The sequence below is a fragment of the Heptranchias perlo genome, chromosome 32 (genome assembly GCF_035084215.1).
Source record: "Heptranchias perlo isolate sHepPer1 chromosome 32, sHepPer1.hap1, whole genome shotgun sequence".
NCBI classification, from domain to species: Eukaryota; Metazoa; Chordata; class Chondrichthyes; order Hexanchiformes; family Hexanchidae; genus Heptranchias; species Heptranchias perlo.
The window spans coordinates 22,858,276-22,882,409 of record NC_090356.1 but is presented as its reverse complement, the minus strand read 5'-3'; the positions used below and the strand labels follow the sequence as shown (position 1 = coordinate 22,882,409).

General features: G+C 45.1%; 2 protein-coding genes across 7 annotated transcripts in view; one reads left to right on the top strand and one right to left on the bottom strand.

Moving 5' to 3' along the window:
• c32h1orf50 (chromosome 32 C1orf50 homolog) overlaps positions 1–7,885 on the top strand; it is a 13,983-nt gene extending 6,098 nt beyond the window's left edge. Inside the window, exons 3-5 of the mRNA XM_067970628.1 lie at positions 3,221–3,307; positions 5,303–5,434; positions 6,056–7,885. Of these exons, the coding sequence (XP_067826729.1) occupies positions 3,221–3,307; positions 5,303–5,434; positions 6,056–6,241 (405 nt within the window). The 3' untranslated portion in view covers positions 6,242–7,885. The remainder of the gene's footprint in view (positions 1–3,220; positions 3,308–5,302; positions 5,435–6,055) is intronic.
• Positions 4,133–24,134, bottom strand: ap5b1 (adaptor related protein complex 5 subunit beta 1). Of its 6 annotated transcripts, XR_010958240.1 has the most exons (4): positions 20,140–22,351; positions 15,991–18,811; positions 8,382–8,509; positions 4,133–5,455 (listed from the first exon to the last, which is right to left on the bottom strand). XR_010958240.1 is itself a non-coding variant. In XM_067970624.1 (3 exons), exons 2-3 carry the CDS (start codon positions 20,284–20,286, stop codon positions 16,178–16,180), a joined length of 2,781 nt encoding a protein of 926 aa, XP_067826725.1. In that variant the 5' UTR covers positions 20,287–20,298; positions 24,077–24,134; the 3' UTR covers positions 14,032–16,177. The 6 variants fall into 6 exon arrangements, 5 of the variants coding, with proteins under 5 accessions (XP_067826725.1, XP_067826727.1, XP_067826726.1 ...); XM_067970624.1 differs by lacking the exons at positions 4,133–5,455; positions 8,382–8,509 and adding an exon at positions 24,077–24,134 and having other exon boundaries at positions 14,032–18,811; positions 20,140–20,298; XM_067970626.1 differs by lacking the exons at positions 4,133–5,455; positions 8,382–8,509 and adding an exon at positions 24,015–24,052 and having other exon boundaries at positions 14,032–18,811; positions 20,140–20,298.

Genomic DNA, 24,134 nt, shown 5'->3' with positions numbered 1-24,134 from the left:
GCTGTGACACGGCTAACACCTGATTGGGTGTGGAAAAAAAACATTTTCCCTCCCCCTTGTTTTTTGGTTTGTTCAAAGCCAAGGTGCATTTCCTTTAGAGTCTAGGGAGGATGTTCGTCTGGCTTGTCCCATGCTGAACTGAAACAGCCTCTTAAACAGAAGTGAAACTTTTTTTTTGTCACTTACCATCATGCGGATCAGTCTGATCAGACAAAGAAAACAGGAACTTCCCTTATCATGTATTCTGGATCTTCCAAAGTGCGTCACATACAATGGATGTCATGATGTGGAGATGCCGGTGATGGACTGGGGTTGACAATTGTAAACAATTTTACAACACCAAGTTATAGTCCAGCAATTTTATTTTAAATTCACAAGCTTTCGGAGATTTTCTCCTTCCTCAGGTAAAATGAGGAAGGAGAAAATCTCCGAAAGCTTGTGAATTTAAAATAAAATTGCTGGACTATAACTTGGTGTTGTAAAATTGTTTACAACATACAATGGAGGTTGAGTAGTCGATTTGTACACAGCAAAGTCCCATAACCAGCAAATTAGTTGGAAAAAAAGAAAGGCTTCCATTTAAATAGTACCAAAGCGCTTTACAGCCAATGAAGTACTTTTGAAGTGTAGTCGCTGTTGTAACGTAGGACCAGATTATTTGGTTTTGGTTGAAAAGGCATGTAGGCCAGAACACTGGGAGAACTTCCTGCTCTTCAAATATTGCCTGTAGCTTTAACATCTAACAGAAGAGATAGGCAGGGCCTCGGTTTAACACCTCACCTGCAAGACAGCACCTCTGACAATGCAGCACTCCCTCAATACTGTTCTGAAGAGTCAATATAGATCGTGTACTGAAGAACTGGAGGAGAGCTTGAATCTACAGCTACCCACTGAGCTTAGAAAGCTCCAAATGTCACAATTAGGGTGTTATTTCTGAATGTTTCCTCAGTTTCCTCCACTTTATCTTGAACTAAAATCCTTATTGTGTCTAGTTTTTTTCAGAGGTAGTCACAAAGTTACTAGGTGCTTTGGATCAAGAAGCCCTTTGTCCCATTTGATCATCCTTCTAAGTCCCTGTTCTACTGTTTCCCCATTACAGCAGTCCTGTAATTGTGATTCTGTTTGGGGAGAGGGAGGGAATTTTATAACAAGGGGTGGTAGAAAAGTGTGAAACTATAGAACAATTAATTTATCAGTGCCTTTGAACTGTTAGTACTGAAATTCTTGGGCATTATAGGAGATCTACATTTTATCATTATTGATGAAATATTCTTGTCTAAAAGTTTATTTTTCTTTTGAGGAGGGAGATGTGTCAATATTGGTGTTAACTGAATCCATAGTCAAATAACGCAAGTTCCTTGCCCTGTAAAAGTTTGTGTGATTGGCAGTTGCTTGCCGTTTAGTTAAAATGACTGATTACTAAACAACACAGGTTTTGAAACTCTAGGGTTCTTCCTAGTTTCTAACCAGCTGAATGTAAGGACAACCCCCACAGCGGTTTGCTTTCTGCCTATCATCAGATGATGGTGCCCTGACTCTGCCCAGTACTCTATTCTCTGGTTCGGGCCCTCATTAGCGGTTTACTGCTTCTGTGGCTGTTTTATACTAATCAGGGGTTAGGACAGCAGCAACTGATAGTTCTCTGAAATTGGTGCAGGAGCACTGGCGTGTAATTCTGCGTGTATCTGTAATTTTTGTACATGATTTTTGTACCTGCATTTAATATATATACAGAATATTGATGGGCTCTCCTGTTTTCGGAGAAGAGCCTATTCAGCCTATCGTGGCTTTGCTCTGCTCCAGAGTTATCTACTCTACTCACTTTTCCTTACTCTTTTCCCACAACATTCAGTATTTTTGTTTTTCAAATGTCTATGTAATTCCCTCTTTAAATGAGACTGAATCAGCGTCAATAGCCAATCTGCGTGGAGAAAATAGAGCCTATCCCTCATGCCTTATCTTATCTCCTTATGTTATTCGTGATATGGAATTTATCTCTGTATTCCCGTTGTATTTTATATCTTCCTGCTACTTGTGCAGCAGTATCAGGTTTCAATGTTGTCCCTGTTTGAATTTTGGGTGTTTTCCAGTCAACTTTTAACTTCAGTTGTCTGTGGCACACTCCAAGGTCCAGGAGTATGTGTTGCGGGAGGCACTGAATCAAGGTGCGACCTACGCAAAGGCTCTATGGGGAAAGGCCACCGTGTAAGGCCACCCCACCTTGTATTGTACACCATAAGTCATAAGAAATACTGTGTTTGAATTGTAATAATGAGATCGCTTTGTGTACGATCTGTAGTGTTCTTGGTTTGAAATGTACTAGTTTGGAATTGTGATATTTACTTTGAACTGTGTGTACCTTTAAATTCTACGAATTAAAGTATATTTTGAAATAAAAGAAGTGAGCCTGCACGTGAGTGCTGGCAAGCTACTAGACATGACAGCCTGGCCCAACTAAATCCTACCTTCACCTACCATCCACACACGCACTTTCCACCAGAATTTTGACCAGGACTAATCTCACCCCCACCCCCGCCCTATCCCACGGCCATGGGCATTGAGGCCAATTATAGCACCCCAATTCCTCAGATCAGTTAACTCAAGACAGACGGGGAATTGAGCCTAGGACCTTCTGGCCACTGACCCATCAGGGGAGTTGCCCCAGTATTTCTTAAATGTCAAATCCATGTTTAATGTAGTGGGGCTCAAACCTAATTCATTGGGTACTTCCAGTGCATGTAAAAGTGTTTCATTTTACAAGCTGTAAAATAACCTTGAGATTAGAGCTAGGCCATTCAGGGGTGATGTCAGGAAGCACTTCTTCCACACAAAGGGTGGTGGAAATCTGGAACTCTCTTTCCCCCAAAAAGCTGTTGAGGCTGAGGGTCAATTGAAAATGTCAAAACTAAGATTGATAGATTTTTGTTAGGCAAGAGTATTAAGGGTTACGGAACCAAGGCGGGTAAATGGAGTTATGATATAGATCAACCATGATCTAATTGAATGGCAGAATAGACTCGAGGGGCTGAATGGCCTACTCCTGTTCCTACATGTGTGTGTGTGGGGTTGTGATCAAAGTAATGCGTGGACTGTAGCTAGTTACAGGCAGTGCGGTCACTGTCCAGTGATCAGTCTGACAGACCAACATGGGACGAGTCTTATTGTCAGGCCCACTTTAGAAATGTTCACTGTATTAAATGTAAACGCTTGTATTTCCCAGGCAGATGACTTTGTTCGTGCCAATGCCTGTAATCGACTGACTGTGATCGCTGAGCAAATCCAATACCTGCAGGAGAAAGCTCGAAAGGTATGAGGAGTCTTCAAGTTACGTATCGTCTTCTCTCACTGTCCTCTTCCTTTCATCCTCTCCCCAGGTCCTCAACCTTAGCTGAAGAGCCCAAAAAGGTAATCTGGTCCCCAGGTTAGCATTGCTCTGTAACTGGCTAACAGATGCCCACAAGATACTGAGGGAAAGTTACTTGTGAGGTTGTACTTACGACTTATTTACACGTGTTGTGAATTCACCTCCTTTACGTTGCAGGCTGGAATTCAGGTCGTTTTAAGCAACACTGGGGCAACTGCGCACAGGTAGGGTTGCAGGGATCGCAACTGTGACTTTAATTTTCTGGCTGTGGCCCTCCCTGGTATCAGTACGTTTCTGTACAGGCCTAACGATTGCTAGGCTGCAGGGGCTGGGGGGGCCGAGCTTTCTGACTGCCTGCGACCAGGACAAAATGATGGTCTCTGACCTTCAGACCCGCCAGACGCATCATCCATGTTTGTCTCTAGTGTTTCTCCACCATTGGTGGCCGTGCCTTCAGCTGTCTAGGCCCTAAGCTCTGAAATTCCTTCTCCAAACCTCTTCAGCTCTGTCTCCTCCATAAAATTCTGCTTTAAACCTACCTCTTTGACCAAGTGTTTGGTCACCTGTCCTAATGTCTCCTTCTATGGCTCAGTGTCAATTTTTGTCTGATTTACAATCCTGTGAAGCACCCTGGGACATTTTACTATGTTAAAGGTGCGATAAAAATGCAAGTTGTTGCTTTGTCTCCAGAGGCAACCTTGAAGACCCACATATGTTGAACATTGCTGTTGGGTTTTAGTTGTTACAAGTGCTGCAGATTTCCGCTCATGGCTTTATCACATGACAGGAAGTGTTTACTGAAAGTATCTTTTTCTGGGTTACAATCATATTCAGAATGTCAGGCTCATTGTGGTCATCAGCACATTCCAAAATCTTACATGAAATGCATTCTTTATGTCAAAATGCTAGATCTCTATACAACTTAAAACATTCACTCTCTCCACCACCGTGGCTTGCAGTGTGTACTATCTGCAAGATACACTGCAGCAACTCGCTATGGCTTCTTCGGCAGCACCTCCCAAACCTGCGACCTTTACTACCGAGAAGGACAAGGGCAGCAGGTGCATGGGAACAACACCATCAGCACCAAGTTTCCCTCCAAGTCACACACCATCCTGACTTGGACGTATATCGCCGTTCCTTCATCGTCGCTGGGTCAAAATCCTGGAACTCCCTTCCTAACAGCACTGTGGGAGAACCTTCACCACAAGGACTGCAGGGGTTCAAGAAGGCAGCTCACCACCACCTTCTCAAGGGCAACTAGTGATGGGCAATAAATGCCGGCCTTGCCAGCAACACCCATATCCCGAAGAATGAATTTATTTTAAAAAACACCTGTTTCTTATGCCAGTGAAACTACCCTACAAGTGGTGTGTCAGTTCTGCCCAGGGCAGCTCTCTAATTTTTGTGTAAGTGCACTTTGGGTGACTTCATACTCAAAATAAATTACTCAATTCCTGTCCATGCAATGTTTCCCCTGGCTGGGGGGTCCAGAACGAGGGGTCATAGACTCAGGTTACGGGGTAAGACATTTAGGACTGAGATGAGGAGAAATTTCTTCACTCAGAGGGTGGTGAACCTGTGGAATTCTCTACCACAGAAGGCTGTGGAGGCCAAGTCACTGAATATATATAAGGAGATAGATAGATTTCTAGACACAAAAGGCATGAAGGGGCATGGGGAGAGAGCGGGAATATGGTATTGAGATAGAGGATCAGCCATGATCATTTTGAATGGCGGAGCAGGCTCGAAGGGCCGAATGGCCTACTCCTGCTCCTATTTTCTATGTAACTCTTAAAACAAAAGGAATTTTGCCCCAGTATTTCCCCTGTTCAACCCCCATCTCTATTTTTGGTGCCTCCATTGTACATGGTGCTAATCCTTAATGATATTATCCTGTATTTTTTCCCACGTGTTCATCCCTGGATATCTGTGCAGGTACTGGAAGAGGCCAAGAAGGATGCAGAGCTCCATCACGTCGCTTGTAATGTTGTGAAGAAGCCCGGGAGCATCTATTTCCTGTACAGACGGGATTCTGGGCAGCAATACTTCTCCATCCTCTCTCCAAAGGTCAGTGGCTTTTCCCACCTCCTAAGTAAGTAAAAGGGAATTCCAATGAATTTCAGCTACACTTTAATGTAGTTTGGGGAAGATCAGGAACTTGGGTTTGGTCGCTCAGCCATGCAGGCCAGGAAGGTCCCAGTCATGGCTCAGTGGGTAGCACTCTCACCTCTTGAGTCAGAAGATTGTGGGTTCAAATCCCACTCCATAGACTTGAGCATATAATCCAGGCTGACACTTCAGTGCAGCACTGAGAGAGTGCAGCGCTGTCAGAAGAGCTGACTTTCGGATGAGATATTAAACTGAGGCCCAGTCTGCCCTCTCAGCTGAATGTAAAAGATCCCAGAGCACTATTTCGAAGAACAGCAGGGGAGTTCTCCCTGGTGTCCTGGCCAATATTTATCCTTCAATCAACATCAATAAAACAGGTTCATCTGCTCGTTATCACATTGCTGTTTGTGGGACCTTGCTGTGCACAAATTGACTGCCGTGTTTCCCTACATTTCAACAGTGCTTCAAAAGTACTTCATTGTAAAGCGCTTTGGGACGTCTTGAGTTTGTGAAAGGCGCTATAGAAATGCAAGTCTTTCTTTTTTATTAATTCTGTTGTTTTTTCACTATTCATCTTAGGAGTGGGGGCAGAGTTGCCCACATGAGTTCCTTGGTGCCTACAAGCTGCAGCATGACATGTCATGGACATCATACAAGGAGATTGAGAAAAGGGTTGCAGAAATCGGTCTCATTGACAAGCTCTTGACCCAACAGCAGGCACTGCCACAGAGCACAGAGCCCAACTTCCAGGGACTGACCCAATGATACTACCTCCTACCTCCCCGACGAGAACAGACTCGAAAACTCGACGTGTCCTGACAAGGATGCTTTGATTTAAGAAAATACCATGCATCCTGATGTTTACATGGGGACATTTTAAAAGTTTGTTTTCTGCTTGTTTCACTGCAGTTCTTGGTTCTGTTTTTCATTTACATTACAGCCTAGAAATGACTGTTTGTGATAACAGTAGACAAACACTTGATGTGTTCATATGACATTTCTTTTGTCTACCGCTTTAATGCAATGGTATTTTATTTATTTTAAATGGGTTATTGCCTGCATAAAATAGCACATGAGGGAATAGCATAAGAACACGTTAAGCATTCATCTGCTAATATCAGCAACAGCAAACTCTAGCCTAAAAAGGGAAGATTTCACCTTCCCATTTGTCACCAACCAACAGCCATACTTACAATCAGCTGGGAATCTTGGATTCATAGAGGGAATCCAACAACAACTTGCATTAATATAGCACCTTTAATGTTGTAAAACATCCCAAAGCATTTCAAAGAGCATTATAAAACAAAATTTGACACCGAGCCACATAAGAAGATATTAGGACAGGAGGAGGAGAGAGAGGTGGAGAGGTTTAGGGAGGAAATTCCAGGGCTTAGGGCCTAGGCAGCAGAAGGCACGGCTGCCATGGTGGAGCGATGAAAATTGGGGATGCGAAAGAGGACAGAATTGGAGGAGTGCAGAGATCTCAGGGGGTTGTAGGGCTGCAGGCGGTTAGAAAGAGGGATGGCCAAGCAGTGAATTTGACTAAATAATTCTTAAGTTATGTCACATTTACTTGCATACTTTGAATATTGCAACTAGTGACTGGGTCCACGACCTGCTTATACCAAGGATATCAACATTGTAACTAGGCTTGTTTAGTGCATCAGTACCAATACACAATTGGAAAATGTCTGCTTAATCCAGTACACTTTAATACTCCATGATACCCTTACTTCATCCCCTCAAATTGCTCCCATCATCTGTGGCAAACCTGCAACTGTCAGTATTTCAACTCAATGTTCTCCAGGTCTTTTCCAAGTTTGAAGGGACAGGATCTATAACTCTGCTGCTGGGTGTTTTATCAGGTGGTCATAAGATGCATTTTTCACACAGCTATCAGTTTGCTTTACTGAAATCCTCATGACAACAGAAATAAATTTGGAGTGTTAAAAACAGGCACTGAAAAAGGGAACTCTGTTATGCCTGTTGCAGATTAAAGTAATGTGACAGTGACGTCACAGACAACAGCTGTGCTGCTGCAAATCTGTAGAGCTGCTTCTCCCAGGGGCAGGGTTGGGACCTGTGTAAAATGAGCTTGGGCAGTTTCAATCCAGGTCCAAGCGGGCATTGGTGACCGGCAGAAATCTGCTCCTAATTTACCACTAAATTGGCAATCGTGGCTGGTGTGGAAATTTGCAAAAATATCACCCTGGTGCATTAGGGGGTGTTTTTCTAAGGTTGGGGCTGAGGCACATTACTGGGAGGTAGAGCAGAAGGAGCTTTATTCTGCATCTAGCCTGATTTGGGCGTGCTTGGTGCTGACACCGGATGCCTGAAATGAAGAGTTCCACTTCCCAGCACAAATACCCATCATCTTGTTGAGCACAAATAAAAGTAACCAAAAGAAAACAGGGCTGAGTTCTCTTTGTTCCTAGTCAGATTTTGGGAATGTGAAGTAACAAGATCTACAAGGGATAAATGAAAAGCAAAAAAAAAATACTTGTAGAACAAGAATTAGGGAAGGAGCAGTATGTCTTAATAAACAATTTAATTAATAATTTTTTTTTTGCTTTGTTTTGTTCACCAAGCAGCCAGGGGAGGGGAGCTGACTCCCTCCCCTGTGCCCAGTAAGAAGTGGGTTCTACTGATGCATGAAGGGGAAAATTGTCATATTTATTGGCCCTTTCACGTTGGCACCTCAACGGTGGGAGAACAATGCCAAACTGCACCTGATGTGCTACACTCAGGTAGTGTTCAGAGGACCAGCTATCCTTTTTCTAGAATCGGCCACTAATAAACCTGCAGGGGAGAAGGCAAATGTTACTGTGGATGGTCACTTGATTTTTTTTAAAAAACCATTCTCATTACGGGCCCGGGAACAGGTGTTCCACTGCATCATACTTGCCGTGTCATGATGTAACTTCATGTTATGAGGCAACCGTATTGACCTGGTTCAGTGTGTTTAGAAGGCTCATTGGAGATGCTGGTTCTGGCATCAGATCAGGAGTTCCATGATAAAATGTGTCTCTCCCACTGTTGGTAGAACAAAGGCCAATAAGTTGATATTTGCCAGTAACATCAATTGTGTGTGTTGACAATCAATGATGTGGAGATGCCGGTGATGGACTGGGGTTGACTGTTTACAATTGACAATCAATAGGAGGAGAGCAAAGTAAACAGTGTGAGCATTGGCACCACTGTGTCAGCCAATGAGTTGGAGGCAGGGCGGGATTTACGGCAAACAGAGTCTATTTACTCAGCAAACAGTCTATATGAACAGTCAAACAGAACTCATGACCGAAACTACAGCCGAGTCTACCGATTAAAGGCAGAATTATTTCTCCAGCAAAATGTAGTGAGTGGAGGATAGGTGTGCATAAAATCAATCCCAGTCACTTACAGCAGTGCAGCCTCCAGGCGTGATTCACAGTGGAATTACCCAATCACCTCCATTCTGGACTGGGCTTGTGGTGTTTCTATATGCAGCCACTACAATGCAAAAACCATTCAAAAAGGTGAGATTCATACTGACTGTTTCATACCGCAGCTGACAAGGGACCTTTGTTCAGTCTGCATGATAAGAGATATATTGGTGTGTGGCTGGGTATCTGCGATGTGCTGCCCATGATGCTGCTCCCCACTGGGAGCACCAAACCACAGAGACCAGTGGCAAGCCCCCAGTGGCTCAGTTGGTAAGTGCACAGCCTAATGGTACTCAGCTAAGCTGAAGCAGGAAAATACCAGGTTTGATCACTGGTTTGTGCTGATCTCCCAAGATGCTGAAAGGGGTGTTACAATTAGCCTCAATAATTCTGGGCTAAGAGAACCAATTCTGACTGCTGCCCATGGACTCCTGCTGGAAAGTGTATGTGTGTGTGTTGATGTCAGGTGTTAGATTAGAATGATCAGATATTTTCAGAAGGATAGTGGTAATGCACTCATGCATCTTATGGTGAGTTGTGCTACTTCCTATGCCACTTGTGAGGAACTCCTGTAGCAAGGACTCAAACCTACACTTGTAAATTGTCTGATGACTAATTAATGACCATCCTCCCAGGGGAGGGAAGGTAAGTGGGTTAAGTTAGCTCCAAAATGATTAAACATCTTGCCAAAATTCACTGCCCTGGATCATTTGAAGAATGGACACTTATGGAGGGGTACCAGAGGGCAGCCAATGCTGTGGAACAATATTTTACCGTGTGGCTAGGGAGTGGGGATTAGTGGTAGATGGGAATATTGAATATTTAGAAACTTTTCTGGTGGTAGGCACAGCATTTGCTATTCTAGCCCATATTAAATTGCTATTTATTTTTGATGTGATTGTGTGATGAATTGAACCCAACATGTGCCATTTTGGGTTTACTGCCTGACCTTTTGAAATAGGATTTCTTTTCTCAAGTGCCCCTTTCCTAGGACACTGGGTGGTGCAACATTGATTTCAGTTCTCGGGCCTGGGTTTAACTCAGCCCAGACTAATAGGATGAAGGCCTCATTTGCCTGTTGAAGTGAGGTTGGGCAATTTCAGAGCAGTTTCTAATTGACATGTGCCCGTCAGACAAAACTGCCCCTAATTTGGCACTAAATTAGCAATCGCCATCAGAAGCCACCGGATGCCTGATCAGGGGCCCCTTTCACCATCCAATATGGTGCATCTCAGAATGATAGCTTGCACCAAGCTCTTGATTTCAATTGTACCACCCTGAGCTGTTGCAGAGTAAAGGCCAGGCAACTGCAGCCGGTCCAGGGAAAGGAAACTACAGGTTTGATATTCTGGGCAAAACCAGCAGTCCCATCAGTCTTTTCATTGGCTGTAAGGATGCTGTGATTGCTCCACGCCCTAATAGCATTCCTTTATTCCTTATCTCATTGAAACATACAAAATTCTTACAGGGCTCAACAAGGTAAATGCAGGGAGGCTGTTTCCCCTGGCTGGGGAGTCTAGAACCAGGGGTCACAGTCTCAGAATAAGGGGTAGGCCATTTAGGACTGAGATGGGGAGAAATGTCTTCACTCAGAGGGTGGTGAATCTTTGGAATTCTCTACCCCAGAGGCCTGTGGAGGCTCAGTCATTGAGTACATTCAAAACAGAGATCAATAGATTTCTAGATATTAAAGGCATCAAGGGATACGGGGATAGTGCAGGAAAATGGCGTTGAGGTAGAAGATCAGCTATGATCTTGTTGAATGGCCAGATGGCCTACTCCTGCTCCTATTTCTTATGTTCTTAGCTTTTTCACTCCACATTCAGAGGACAAGGAGAAACAGCCCTGTCAATATCCTACAGCTAGGTAGGCTGTCAACAGCAGCCAGAGATATACAGCTACAGCCCTGCCGAGAGCCATAGGCAAAGAAGAGGGCGCACAGCCAATGATCTCTAGACTCTATGTTGTCGATAAAAGGCCACTTTGTGTTTTTCTAGCAGAGAAGGCAGATATCTCAAAGGAGATGGTGGGTGTATAGATGGAGGGACAAGACAGATGTTGCTGGTCTGTAACCTAGGGGCAGCATGCAGATGAGAAATAGGAAGGGGCCCGAGGATAGATCCTTGGGGGACGCCAGAGGTAACGGTGCGGGGGGCAGGAAGAGAAGCCATTGCGGGAGCTTCTCTGGCTACGTCCGGATTAGTAAAAGTAGAACCAGGCGAGGGACAGTCATGATCACAGTCATGATCACAGTCACAGAGGCTGTCATTTGTGACTTTGATCAGGGTCGTTTTAGTGCAGTGGCAGGAGTGGAAGCCTGATTGGAGAGGTTGAGACATGGCGTTGCTTGAAAGGTGGGCACGGATTTAGAAGGTGACAACATGCTTAAGGACTTTGGAGTGGAAAGGGAAGTTGGAGATGGGCGGTAGGTTGCAAGGACAGAGGGGTCAAGGGTGGGATTTTGAGGAGGGGGTGGGGGCAGTACCGGAGACGAGGAAACATTTACAGTATCAGCAAGCATGGAGGCCAGGAAGGGAAATTGTGTGGTCAGCAGTTTAGTGGGACTAGGATCGAGAGAGCAGGATGTGGGTCTCATGGAAAAGATGAGCTCGGAGAGGGCATGAGGGGAGCTAGGAGAGAAACTAGAGAAAGATGCGAGTTCAGGGCTAGGGCAGGGGGAGCTTTGGGGGAAGTTTGGCTTGGAGGGCAACAGGGAGGGATGCGGCACAGGCAGCTGAACTGATGGTCTCAATCTTAGTGACAGAAGTCCATGAGCTCCTCGCACTTGTTGTTGGAAGTGAGGGTGGAGGGGCAGGGGAGAGGGCTTTAAGGAAAGGGTTGGTCTTTGCATTTCATGATGATCCTGGAGTAGTCAGCACTTTAGCAGAGGAGAGCTGGGCTCGATAGTGCTTGAGGTGGTCCAGCCAGATCTGGCGATGACTGGCCAAACCAATTGTGCACCACGAACGTTGAAATCTGCTTCCCTTGGACTTAAGGGACACAGTCATCTAGGACTCATGCTGAAGAAGGAGCAAAGGTCGGTTTAGTCTTCCTTGAAGGATACAAAAATCCCATTCCAGGTTAGGCTTGTGGTATATTTGTTTCCAAATAGTTCCCCTCTCCATGGTTCAGATCGAGGCATGTAACAGAAAGTTTCTTCTGGCCCAAGAGCAAGATTCAGGATCAAGTTATGGGGTGGATTGATGGCAAAAGCTGAAGTAAATACAGGGTGGGAGCACTCTGGCCTATCCTGGAGAAGCAGTCAACTCAAGGTGGGCATGACCCGTTATTAAAGTCTCTCGCACGCGGACCTGGATTAAGTAGTTGACGAGGAGCAAGTGTAGTACGAGGCATTGGATTAGGGTATCTGCAACATCTCGGTAGCCACCACAATGCCAGCTATCCCGTATAGGCCCTTCCACCATGCTAAAAGCAGATGTCCATTGTATAGCTGATGAGGAAACTCTGAGACTTGGGATGACAGCTGCTAGAGGTCAGGTATGAATGAGAACACATGCACATATCTCCAGGGCTTGGTGCCTATTGTGACTGGGTTGCAGCGAGACAAGTATTTGCAGCTAAAACGCTGCACTTCTGGAGAAATCAATGTGACATGATATCTGTTCATGCAGTGGTTAGGAGGATGGTGGCAGTGCACTCACATCTTATGCTGCTCCCCATGCCACTCTTGAGCTCCTAGTATCTGCTGTCCATCCAGTGAGGGCTCAAACCCATCATTTGACAGTTGCCTGACAACCAACTGGTGACTCTAGTCCTAGGGAGGAGGGTAAACAGGGTCTCTTTGGGGTCAAATTAGCTTCAAGGTGACATGCCTGCAATGGAAGCTCAGAAGTAAGTCAACCCTCTGTGGAAGCCTTGGTAATCGGAGACCTGAAACACACAGATCTGCAGTACTCCAAGGCATTGTTAACGATTGACCAGAAGCCTGGCTCGTTAATGGAACCTAAAGGAGTAGCCTGGGGGGCCAGGATTCTTCCCACTCTGCTACAGACAATCCTACAAGTGAATGCCTCAACAGGTAGTATGTTCAAGGCTGGGTAAGCCAAGGGAAGTAGCTCTGATAAACTCCAGTGCACACATGGGGGTTCTTATGCCTTTGACTCTCCTAAGACGCACCTAAGCTCTCCAGACTCGGGCAATATATTCCTGAGAGGAGAGAGTGTGCACTCTGTATTGAACAAACAGAAACCCTAGAGGCGGGTGTTGATTTCTCGGTAGCTTGATTCTGAAACTCTCAGGCATCGCGTTGGATGTCTGTGCATTTCGGACACCTGGCTGACCAAAACATACAAAACCAGTTTGAGTAACAAATGAAGAGTTGCACTGGGGCATTTTAGCTGGCTGGATGAGATGATAAAATAATAAGTGACATCCTGTGCCGCAAACAAGCCTTCCACAGTGCTGCCTCGTGTCAGGGTACAACTCCAAGCTAGTGTAAAACATTACTTTCATTGTGTTCACCAAGGTGAGGGGTGTTTAGTGCTAAGGAATGGGACTTTTCCCATTTCATGCACTCAAGTATCAGCATTGAGCACTCCTAGGCCAGGTATGGTACTGTCAGCTGCAGAGTAAAACTCCCTCTACTCTGCTCCAACAACACACCTCAGCCCCTTCTGTATTAGTGAGACAGTTCTCTCATTTTCCACACCACTCATCCTGTAGGCTCTCAAGACACTATCCATTAGTGCTGGATTAGGGACAGTTTGGTGTATGCCCAATAAGAACTGAATTTAGACTGCCCAAACTTATTTCACATCAAAGACTTTCTTCCCATCAGCTTGGGCTGGATTTGAACTCAGGGCTCAGAGGTGAATGGACAGTGTCTAACCCCCTGCACCACCCAGTTCCTGAGAACATGTTACTTATTGGAATGTGGACACTATAAATTATCTGCAAAGTCTGTCCCTTGAAGTATATAATAGTTCCAGCTAAATGGAAAGCTTGGTTTGCTCTAAGCTGCAGTTTTATGTACACTGTTTAGGTACTTGAGTTAATTTATTTTTTTAGTTGTTGCTGCTCCTTTAGTTGAAGAATTATTCAGAGATGTGTTAAGTCAGATTGATATTAGTAATGTTTGTACTACTGAATTAAAAACCAATTTCAAACAACAGATTAGAACAGGTAAGATCATTTAAAGTGAAAAAAAATAAGGAAAATATCCCAAAAAAGTGATTACAGAAGCAGTAATAAAAAGGTAAAAAATGTTATACATTCTTGTATGTTGAGCCTGCTCAATGGGATTTTTAAATGCCTTCTGAAATGGCCTTGCAAGCCACTCTGTCATATCAAACTCAGGGCATCTAGGGATAGGCAATAAATGCCAGCCTTGCCAATGACAAATAAAAAACATGAGTTTTAGATCAGGCTGTACATTCAGCCTATGGGTGTTGAGGTTACACAATATAGTTAATGATGTGCCCCACTGTTCTGATTCAGAGAATGACTGCAGTACATAAATGATCACAGCACAGACTTCCTATACCTACACATCTAAAGGGAGTGGAACTTTATACTGTACTGGTTTTCCCCCTTCCTCCAGCCATGTTCCGATGGATCCAATATGTACCCAGCTCTATCCTGGGAAGAGTAAAAAGACGGATTTGAGTCTGTGCTGAGTTAGCTCTCATCCAGGATAGTCAGCTAGCTCCTACAATTGCCTTCAGCACCAGGCGTCAGGAGATGTCCTGAGTGGACAAGGCACAGTCACGGCAGGGAAGGTTACACAGCTTCACCACCAATGAAGCAAGTTAGGGCTACTCTTTTGCTCTAGCCACCATTCTAGTTAGGTTGTTTGGATTAAGAGCTTGATGGAGTGGAACCAGACAGGCCTAGAATAGAGTCACATACTGAGCGTTGTATGGTTTTGTGCGGTGGTCACCGTAGGGTGTGTGGATGTGCCTGTGACGTGGAAATAGGGTCCGATTAGGTGTCAGCCTTGGCTCAGTGGTAGCATTCTCGCCTCTGAGTCAGAAGATTGTGGTACAAGTTCCACTCCAGCGACTTGAGCACAAAAGCTAGGCTGACACTCCATTACAGTACTGAGGGAGTGCTGCACTGTCGGAGGTGCCATCTTTCAGATGATACCGAGGCCCTGTCTGCCCTCTCAGGTGGACATAAAAGATCCTATGGCAGTATAGGAAGAGCAGGGAAGTTCTCCTAGGCCAATATTTATCCTTCACCAATATCACTAAAAAACAAATTACCTGGTCATTATCTCATTGCTGTTTGTGGGACCTTGATGTGCACAATATGGCTGCTGTGTTTCCTACTTTACAACAGTGACGACACGTCAAAAAGTACTTCATTGGCTGTAAAGCACTTTAGGACGTCCTGAGGTCATGAAAGGCATGATATGAATGTGAGTCTGTCTTTCTTCTTTAAGTGCTGACCTCTATCTCCACCTATTATTGTTGATAATAGCTGGACACAGTAGCAGCTTACACTAATGCAAGTTTCAAACAATCTGTAAATACATTTCCTCTGTACAGGGACAGGATGAAATTTCAAAGAAAATCCATTGGTTTCAATCTCAGGAAAATACTGAGCCTGGTATAAAAATAATTTATTTTTGTTTCCCGTAAATACAGTACCAAATCAGGTGAGTTAAAAAAGGAAAATTGCAAATGTTGGCAATCAAATACTGATCAGCTTGCTATGTATTTCAGCAATTTATTTTCCTCATCCCAGTTCCTGCCTCCTCTCCAGAAAGTATCACCTCCTTCCTGGAGTACATTCTCACAGGTATCAGTTGCCCTCTTGGACTTCCCCGACCGATCGTGCTTCGGCAGGCTATCCAAATGCAAAGGGCATCACCACCAAGCCTCTGGTGGTCTCTCTCCGTGGCCAATTTGACTGTACCTAATCTCAGGGTGCTGCAGTTAATTATAGTGCCTCTATCATTGCCCGAGTTGAAATTAACTAATTCATCCCTGTCTGGGGATTGAACTAGGGACATTCCTGGTATAAGCCATGGAGTTCTCTGCATTTTAGACTGGCTATCTTTAGTTATAGACCTTTAAGCACGTTCACTTGTAGTCAGCAAAACAGAATTGTATTAACTTAGCATCTTACCATAAAGTGCCTCGAAATGCTTCACATACAATGACTTATGGCAGACATCTTGCACACAGCAAAATCCCACAAACAAGTCAATTTTGTATTTTGACTAGGAAAGTTTGCATTCAAAATGGTACTGAAAAGTAACTGTATCAGAATCTTCAGGTGCACTGAACGACCAGTTTTGTAGCAGCAACGGTTGCTACTTTTCAGACGTTATGTCCTTCAGGTAAGAATTAATGAACGGTAAAAGTTTCCAGTTATCAGTGACAATGTCAACCTTCGCAATATCGTCCATCTGCTCCACATCAAACAAAATATTGATGCGAGGGGGCAGGAACAGAAAGATTTTGTAAGACTCTGGGTCAGATTGCTTTGAGACCACGTACTTCTGAAAATGCAAGTTTACGAGTTCGCTCAGAGGTCTTTGGGCTGTCTTGAAGCAGAAGCGACTGAGGTCTGACTGGCTGGATTCAGTCTGGACCAAAGATGTCCACAGCTGGTTAAAGAGGCTGGCCTTGATTTTTGACGGCCAATTGGTTAGCACAGGAAGGGGCAGAAACAAACGGGAGAAACCAACATCGACAGGCTCGAGCTGACTGCAACATGTGCGGCCATCCTCCGTGGTAAAGATGGCGCTCGTGTATAACGTGATGGGGTATGGTAGGCGTGGCTTGAAAGCCAGAGAGAAAACGTGAGGCTTTCTGTTGAAGAAGAGACAGGGTATGTGGAGATCACTCAGTGGCTCGTAGTGAGAGTTCCTCAAGTCAAAGTGTAGAAGTATGGTGAAGACTTTGTGATATTGGGGATCAGTTTTCTCTGCAAAAGTCAAATGGAATTTCATCACAACTGTAGAAGCAAATCCAGGATTACTGAATTGGTCCAAGTATTTCTCCAAGTAATCTTCTTTGAAATCCTGTTCGCTGGTGTCTCCAGCAGGATCAACGTTGGGAGAATCTTCTTCTGGAACTGGAATGAGTTGTAGTATCGGATGCTTGATTGGAAGCACGGAGATAGAGTGACCTGCACTCTCTGACATTAGGGATGAGAGTGATCGAGTCTTTGCCCGACTACAGTTCCCTGTCCCCACCGCCACAATTCCTGCTAGCTTCTCACTGGAGAGGCAGGTGAGCAGCGAGTAATAGAAATGAGCACGATCCTGAATGTCTACGTCTTGGAATTGGAGGTGGACATGCTGCAAGAGGTCTGCAAGGTTGCTGAAGATGGGTTCCAGGTTCTGGTAATGCAGAACGTTTCTGCACACAGACAGGACTGCGTTACCCATTCGCCAGTCGCCCAACCCACAAAAGCCAGAAGCTTGAATGATGTTCAGCAAAAACTGAACTGTCGCCTTCTGTAATATTGTGGCTTCTTTGGCCACTCTTGCAAGGACCTTGAGGTGCCACATGAGATGATGAGGGGACAATTGCTGTAATGGGAGCTCCACTATCTGTTTTCGCAAGGCCTCTGCTAATGCAACAGGCCATTTTGAATCTTCCAACAGTTTTTGGGTGCTGTTTATAAGGTTAATCATGTGTGGAGCTAAGGTACAATGTCTCAGGTACAGTTTGACCATATAGCTGGTCAACTCTGCCATGTACCCTTCATTGGCATGGAAATAACCCACAAATATATACACAGCATGGAAAAATGTTACTGTTCTTTCCCGGCTTCCATTGGCGTCCACCAGTTTATATAAAGACACTAGGTAGTCAAAGACCTCAGCAAGCCCTCTTTCCTCCTCAGCATTCTCTAGACACGCAAGACTCACCAAGTTGAGACGAGACAGCATTGTACTGCTGTCATTAAATAATGTGGGGAAAAGGCAAGCCGCCATCTTTGGGGTGAACAAAACTGGAAGGTTCTCTTCCAGGTTAGAGTTTATGGGGCGGTTTTCAGGAAAGTGAAGTATGCAGTCCATGTAGAAGAGTTTGAGAGGAATGCTGAGCAGTGGGTGCTGGGCCATGCTGACCAGGCGTTTCAAAAGGAAGTTCTCATCCTCAATGGTGAAAAGACTGTCAGTGAAGGTTGCCTTCATGTGCAGCATGGTGTGCAGCAAGGACATGTCCATTGTCCCAAACAAGCGCAGTAACTGGGACCTGAAAATCGCTGGAGAAAGTGAGCGCACCATAAGGACCACCTGGATCAATTCTCGAAGCAAAGCAGCTTGGGATACTGGAGTAAGAAGGAACGACTCCTCCAGCAGCAATGACACAGAAGACTTCAACTCCTTTGTTTCGACGGTAGAAGGAAGCAGGGAAAGATCAGTTGTCACGGTGACAGCCGATAAATCCTGCTGTTTCTCCATCACCTTCCATTTGATCTCCTCGTTCCTTGCCAACATCTCGCGGATGGCGCCATCAGACACACTGCGTGCCTGGGAGACCGTGCGAATCGCGTTTTTCAACACTTGGCTGTACAGGAGTGTGTAGGCCTGGTGCAGAGGAGTGACCTCCTTTCGCTGAAGGGTATGTAGAAGCTCCAGTTTTCTTGACAGGAGGCCTGGGTAGCACGTTTCAAATTCGCGAAGGCAGGCACACGCTACGGCCCTGAGGGGCCTAAAACTCCCACCGTGTTTGCGATCGTTTGCATCACACACCGCATCAATCAGCTGTTTCATCAAATTCCTCAATATTTTCTCATTGCCGATCAGATAATCGGTGGCGATTACCACGGTGGTTACTGAGAGCAGCAGGTGACATTTCAGACTTACTGACTTGGGTACAAACGGCAGCTGCGAGAAGGTGTTGAAGAGTGACTCCGCTGCCCGTTCTGCTGACTGTGAGTTGGTGAACAGCAATGTAGGAAACTCCTGAAAAACCCCTAGAATTTGCAGCTGAAATGTAAACACAGACAAGAGAGTGTTAGAAACTAGGAGCTGGTTAGATTTTTCATAAAAGCCCACATTCATTTTAAAACACACTCCCAAATTTTCATCCAGAATCATTTTATCTTAAATCAAGAAACCCAACTGAAAGGCCAAGGCCCACGGTGCAGCACACAACCCAGGATGAAGAGAATAGGACCGAAATGAGGTAAATCAAGAGTTAGTGATTAGATGATGCCAAACTTGGGTTTTAAAAGCCTGTCGATTATAGGAAAAAGAGACAACTGCTGGTGCCAATAATCTCCTGAAATGAGGCTTTGGGATGAATGAATTACAGTGGGAGACGGTGCAATGAGTCTTGATTTCAACATATTGAGGATGCAGGGAGCAGGAAGAACACATAGGACAGCATATTAGGGGCTTAGGTGGAACAAGTGAGGAAAAAGGATACAAGATAAGTCAAGCAGTGATTAAATGACACCAAGCTTGGGTTTCAAAAGCCTGTAAAGGGTAGATGAAAGATCACCATAGGACAATTAAATATCCTTGTGTGATTTCACATCTCTGAAAGGTGGTAGTGATAATATCCCAGATGATCTGAAGTGCTTTTTTAAAAAATTATTGTCCTTCAATTTATCAGCCAAAAGATCAGCCATGATCTGATTGAATGGCGGAGCAGGCTCGAGGGGCAACGTGGCTTACTCCTGCTCCTATTTCACGTTCTTTATCTGGGATCCACATGAAGTGACCTCTGTAAGCCAATAATGATTGCAGCTCTGGGAGAACCTGATCCCTGGCAGACTGCAAAGTTTCTACTGTTATCTGGAAACGCTTTGTTTTACAGCAAAAAGACATTAATGAACAAGCTTCTCCCCGACAGCTCAGTTGTCAATCACACTGCCCAGTGTGGAAGTCGTACAGACCAGAAAGGTTCAATCCCTACCCTGTGCTGAGTAAGTTGGCATCAGTTGGGGCAACAAATGTGGGGGTAGAGTTGGCCTCACTTTCCCCCTTGGCCCCAATTGCTAGCCTGCTGAAAAGTACGCAAAGGGTGGACATCAGACGATGGCATGACCGGGCTTAGCTATGGGGTCTCTCCCAATGCAGTCAAACAGTCAGCCAATACAAAATCTCTGGGTGAAACTTACATGAGGTATCAGAAGGCAGCCAGTGCCTGTAGAATGGCAACAAAACATGAATTAGCATCCTCAGGAGAGGGAAATAAAAGCATTAACAAGGTGCTGCACTTTAAGACAATCCATGCACATTTCATATAGTGAAACTGAGGCCCATCACTCAACTGGGACACAAAGATATAGGACAGGGTAGTGCAGCACCTTTATGTTTTCACTGATCTTCTCCTCTGTCAGGACCCTCAGCAGATCACATACAAAGGTCTCGGCTGTTGTACTTGCAAGAAAATGCGCTGGATTGGCATAGAATGCTGCTACCTTCTGAGACCATTCGTAATTAGACACCGCCATGGCACTGGATTACTGCAAAAGAGAATAAGTTACAAATAGTGAACACACGTTGCAAGTGCTCCCTCTCCCCCTCTTCCTTGACCTCAGGTGGTCAACAGGCTAGTAATGAAGTGATACCATCCATTACTATCCTGGGTTCTTCTTGACATTTCAGTGGCATGGAGATGATTTCCTAGTCTACCATGGTGCCTGGTGTTGCCAGATTGAGGCTTGTTTAGGTAGATGTCCATCACTCATTCTCAGTACATTATCATAGAATAATGCTCACTCCCTAAACACACATCCATAAAGAGTGGTTCAGGGGTGTCCAAGTATTGTTGTCTTCGTGGGCCACATATTGTTGTCTTCGTGGGCCACATATTGCACATTCTGGAGCCTTGGAAGCCACATGTAAAGTGGAAATGCCTGTTCCCATTAATTGCCACATATCTTAAGTTGCTAATACCAACAGATCTTAATGTTTTGATGTAGGATTTATCTACCAAAGGGGCAATAGCACTAAAACAGCCCCTTGCCACAGGCCCATAAAATTCAAACAAGACAAACCAGCAGGCAAGTACAAATGGGGACTGAACTGCTTGGGCTTCAAGGGCCAGATTGCCAGGGGTTGGGGCTCACACATAGTTCAAAGGCTGTGGCTTGGACAGCCTGTTACAGCTGGTATTTAGGGCAAGTAATTTGTTGTTGCAAATAATTTATCATTGTTTAAAAAGCTGTGGTAAGTGGGCAGCAAATTGCATAACACCGGGTAAACATAGAAATTCACAGAGATTTTCAGTGTGACATTGTGACAAATCATTTCCTTTTATACAAGGGTACTTTTGGAACCAGTTTGGCTCCAAAAATAGCCACTGTCCAGTTCCAAAAGTGCAGCACTTAGGCTTCCTTCTAAAATGATACCAGACAGGAACAAACGGATCTTTTGAGTGTGACAAGTACAAGCGCAAGCTGGTTTGCGTTCTGCACTACACAGAAAATAGCTGAGTGTGCTGCTTCTGAAGGATCCCACCCATAACATTAACCTTTTATTCCCCTCTTTCAGATGCTGACTGATTTGCCTATACATTTCCAGCCTTTTCTGTTCATCACACATCATCATCTCACACAAGACAGTGCGAGGACCACGTCTCCAACCTGTTTAATATTCACCCACATAACAAGAGTTGCAGTATTTTAATGCAATTCGTTGTGTGTGAAGTGCTTTAGCTGCTTCCAGAGATCTGACGGGGCATTATATGAATGTAATTTTTTTAATATTCACTGGGCTGTTGCAACCGAATCAAATTACAAATGGTGCAACAGGAGCAAAACTAGCACCATCCGGAGTATCTAAGTGACGGAAGCCAATATAAATCGGGGTATAATCTCCAGGTTTATTGACCTACACCAGGGCTGTCCAAGCTGTTGGTCTTCATGGGCCACAAGGGTAAAGTTGAAATCCCTGTTCCCATAATTTTACATATATCCCAGGTTGCTGATACCAACAAATCATTGGGAACTGATTTAAGATTTATCCACCGTTGAGGCAACAGCATGAAGAACAGCCCTTTCCGAACCTCCAAGCCCATGAACTACAAACAGGGCAAACTAGCAAATAAAAAATACAGGTGGAAATAGGACCGAGTTGCCTGGGCTTCAAGGACCAGATTGCCAGGGTTTGGGGACCGTATATGGCCGACAGGCAATAGTATCGACACTCCTATAAGGAAAACATTAGAGGAATCCTGTATATAAAAACTAGGGAACCAAGGGGTGCAATTCCTTCTGCCAATGCTTTAGTGGAAAAGTCGGTATACCACGTGTGTTTAAAGTGCTGGTGAGAAAGATTTATAGCACATTTCACGACCTCAGGCCATCCCAAAGCGCTTTACAGCCAATGAAGTACTTTTGAAGTGTAGTCACTGTTGTAATGTAGGAAAATGCCGTGAGCATACAGCTGGGCCTGGTTTAGGAATATGACTGCATGTACTTCTGGCAAATGCAGGCAGCCTGAGAGTGCAAGAAATCACCACTGGAGTGGGCAGGTGAGTAGGACTGAGCCACAGAAGAAATCTCTACATAATGAAGTCAACAACAACTTGCAATTATATATATATTGAAATTTTTGCCCGTTACCTTGGGCTTCACCATATAGAGACTCCAATGTAGTAGTTTTTTGGTGAAGAACCCAGCAATTCTAACCGCCCAATTAATATATATCACATAAAACCAAACAATGCTTTGTAGTTAAAACTGATTGCCTGGGTTTCCCCCCCATGACTCTGTTGGTAAATGCCCTGCCCGCTAAAGCACTGGACGAGGTGAAACTAGGTCACAGGTTCTGACTGTGGCCTGTGTGGAGTTAGTTGATCTCAGTCAGTGAGGTAGTAAGGGCAGCTACAATTAGTCTCAGACATGATCTGACTCAGTTGCGACACCGTCTGAAGATGGACAGCCTGCCAGCATTCACCGTCAACGCATCAATAATAGCCAAATGGACAAGCTACTGGAGAGCATCCGGTGAGGGAGTCAACATCATCAGGAGGGGGAAGGAGTGTAAGTGATAAAATTGGAAGAGACAAAAATCAGGAAAGTAGCACATAGTGCAATAATTGATGCCATTTCAAACTGGAAAAAAAGGGCAGCAACACAGCACTACATCTGTACTTTCTCTTGTACTTTCCTCCCAATCTCTGAACCCGAGGAACCCATTTCTTCCCTTTCCTGTCATTTGGGAAAAAGCATCAATCCCAAGGAGGGGTAATTTTGCAGGGTATCTTACATAGCAACCTTTACAGCAGCCAAAAATGTTCCAAAAAGCTTGAGAAAGAATTATTGAGGGAGGATGGCATCAAGTTTGCAGACACTTGCCATCTGGGCTAACACATGAAGAAAGACCACATGGGTGATATAAAGAAAGATTTGCATTTACACAGTGCCTTTCACTGGGTCATCAGGAGACCCCAAAGTACTTTACAGTCCATGAATTACTTTTTGTAAGTGCACTCACTGTTATGTAGGCAAACACTGCAATTGGCACACAGCAAATAAGTTAAAGGACCAGCTAATCTGTTTATGGTCAGGTTGGTTAACCAGGACATCAGAACTCCCTGCTCCTTTTAAGATAGCACCATGGATCTTGAACAACCTAAACAAGCAGATGGGGCCTCAGTTAATGTCTCACCAAAAGTACAGCACCCCTGACAGTGCAGCACTCCTTCAGTACAGTGCTGGATAGCCTAGATTATTTGCTCAAGTCCCCAAGTGGGACTTGGACCCACAACCTCCTGACTCAGAGGTGAGAGTGCTACTGACTGAGCCAAGCTGGCACTTGGTAGGAGGCGGTCAGTGGCCCTGCATAAGTGACCCAGCCCACAGTCAGCACCTTCACAGAGTAAAACTACCCCTGATCTCAGGGACCCCCAACTCAATGACCCCCCCCCCCTCAGGGGTAGGTCCAAGACCCCCAATTCACTGTGACAGAACTGACCCCCTGCCTCCTCTCCCCCAACTCACTGTGACAGAACTGACCCCCTGCCTCCTCTCCCCCACCCCTAGGGACAAGTCCAAGACCCCCCCAACTCACTGTGACAGAACTGACCCCCTGCCTCCTCTCCCCCACCCCTAGGGACAAGTCCAAGACCCCCCCAACTCACTGTGACAGAACTGACCTCCCCCACCCCCGAGGCACAGCCCTGCTCCTCTGCGGCTTTAGCCGCTTCAGCACCACAATCCGAGTCACTTTAAACCTGATCCATCTATATGAGTAACTTTATCTTCCGCGGGTCCTGAAGCCGGACACTATCCTCACCGTCCCAGGAACGCCGCACCACGCAGGCCCAAATCACATGACACCCCCACCGTCATGT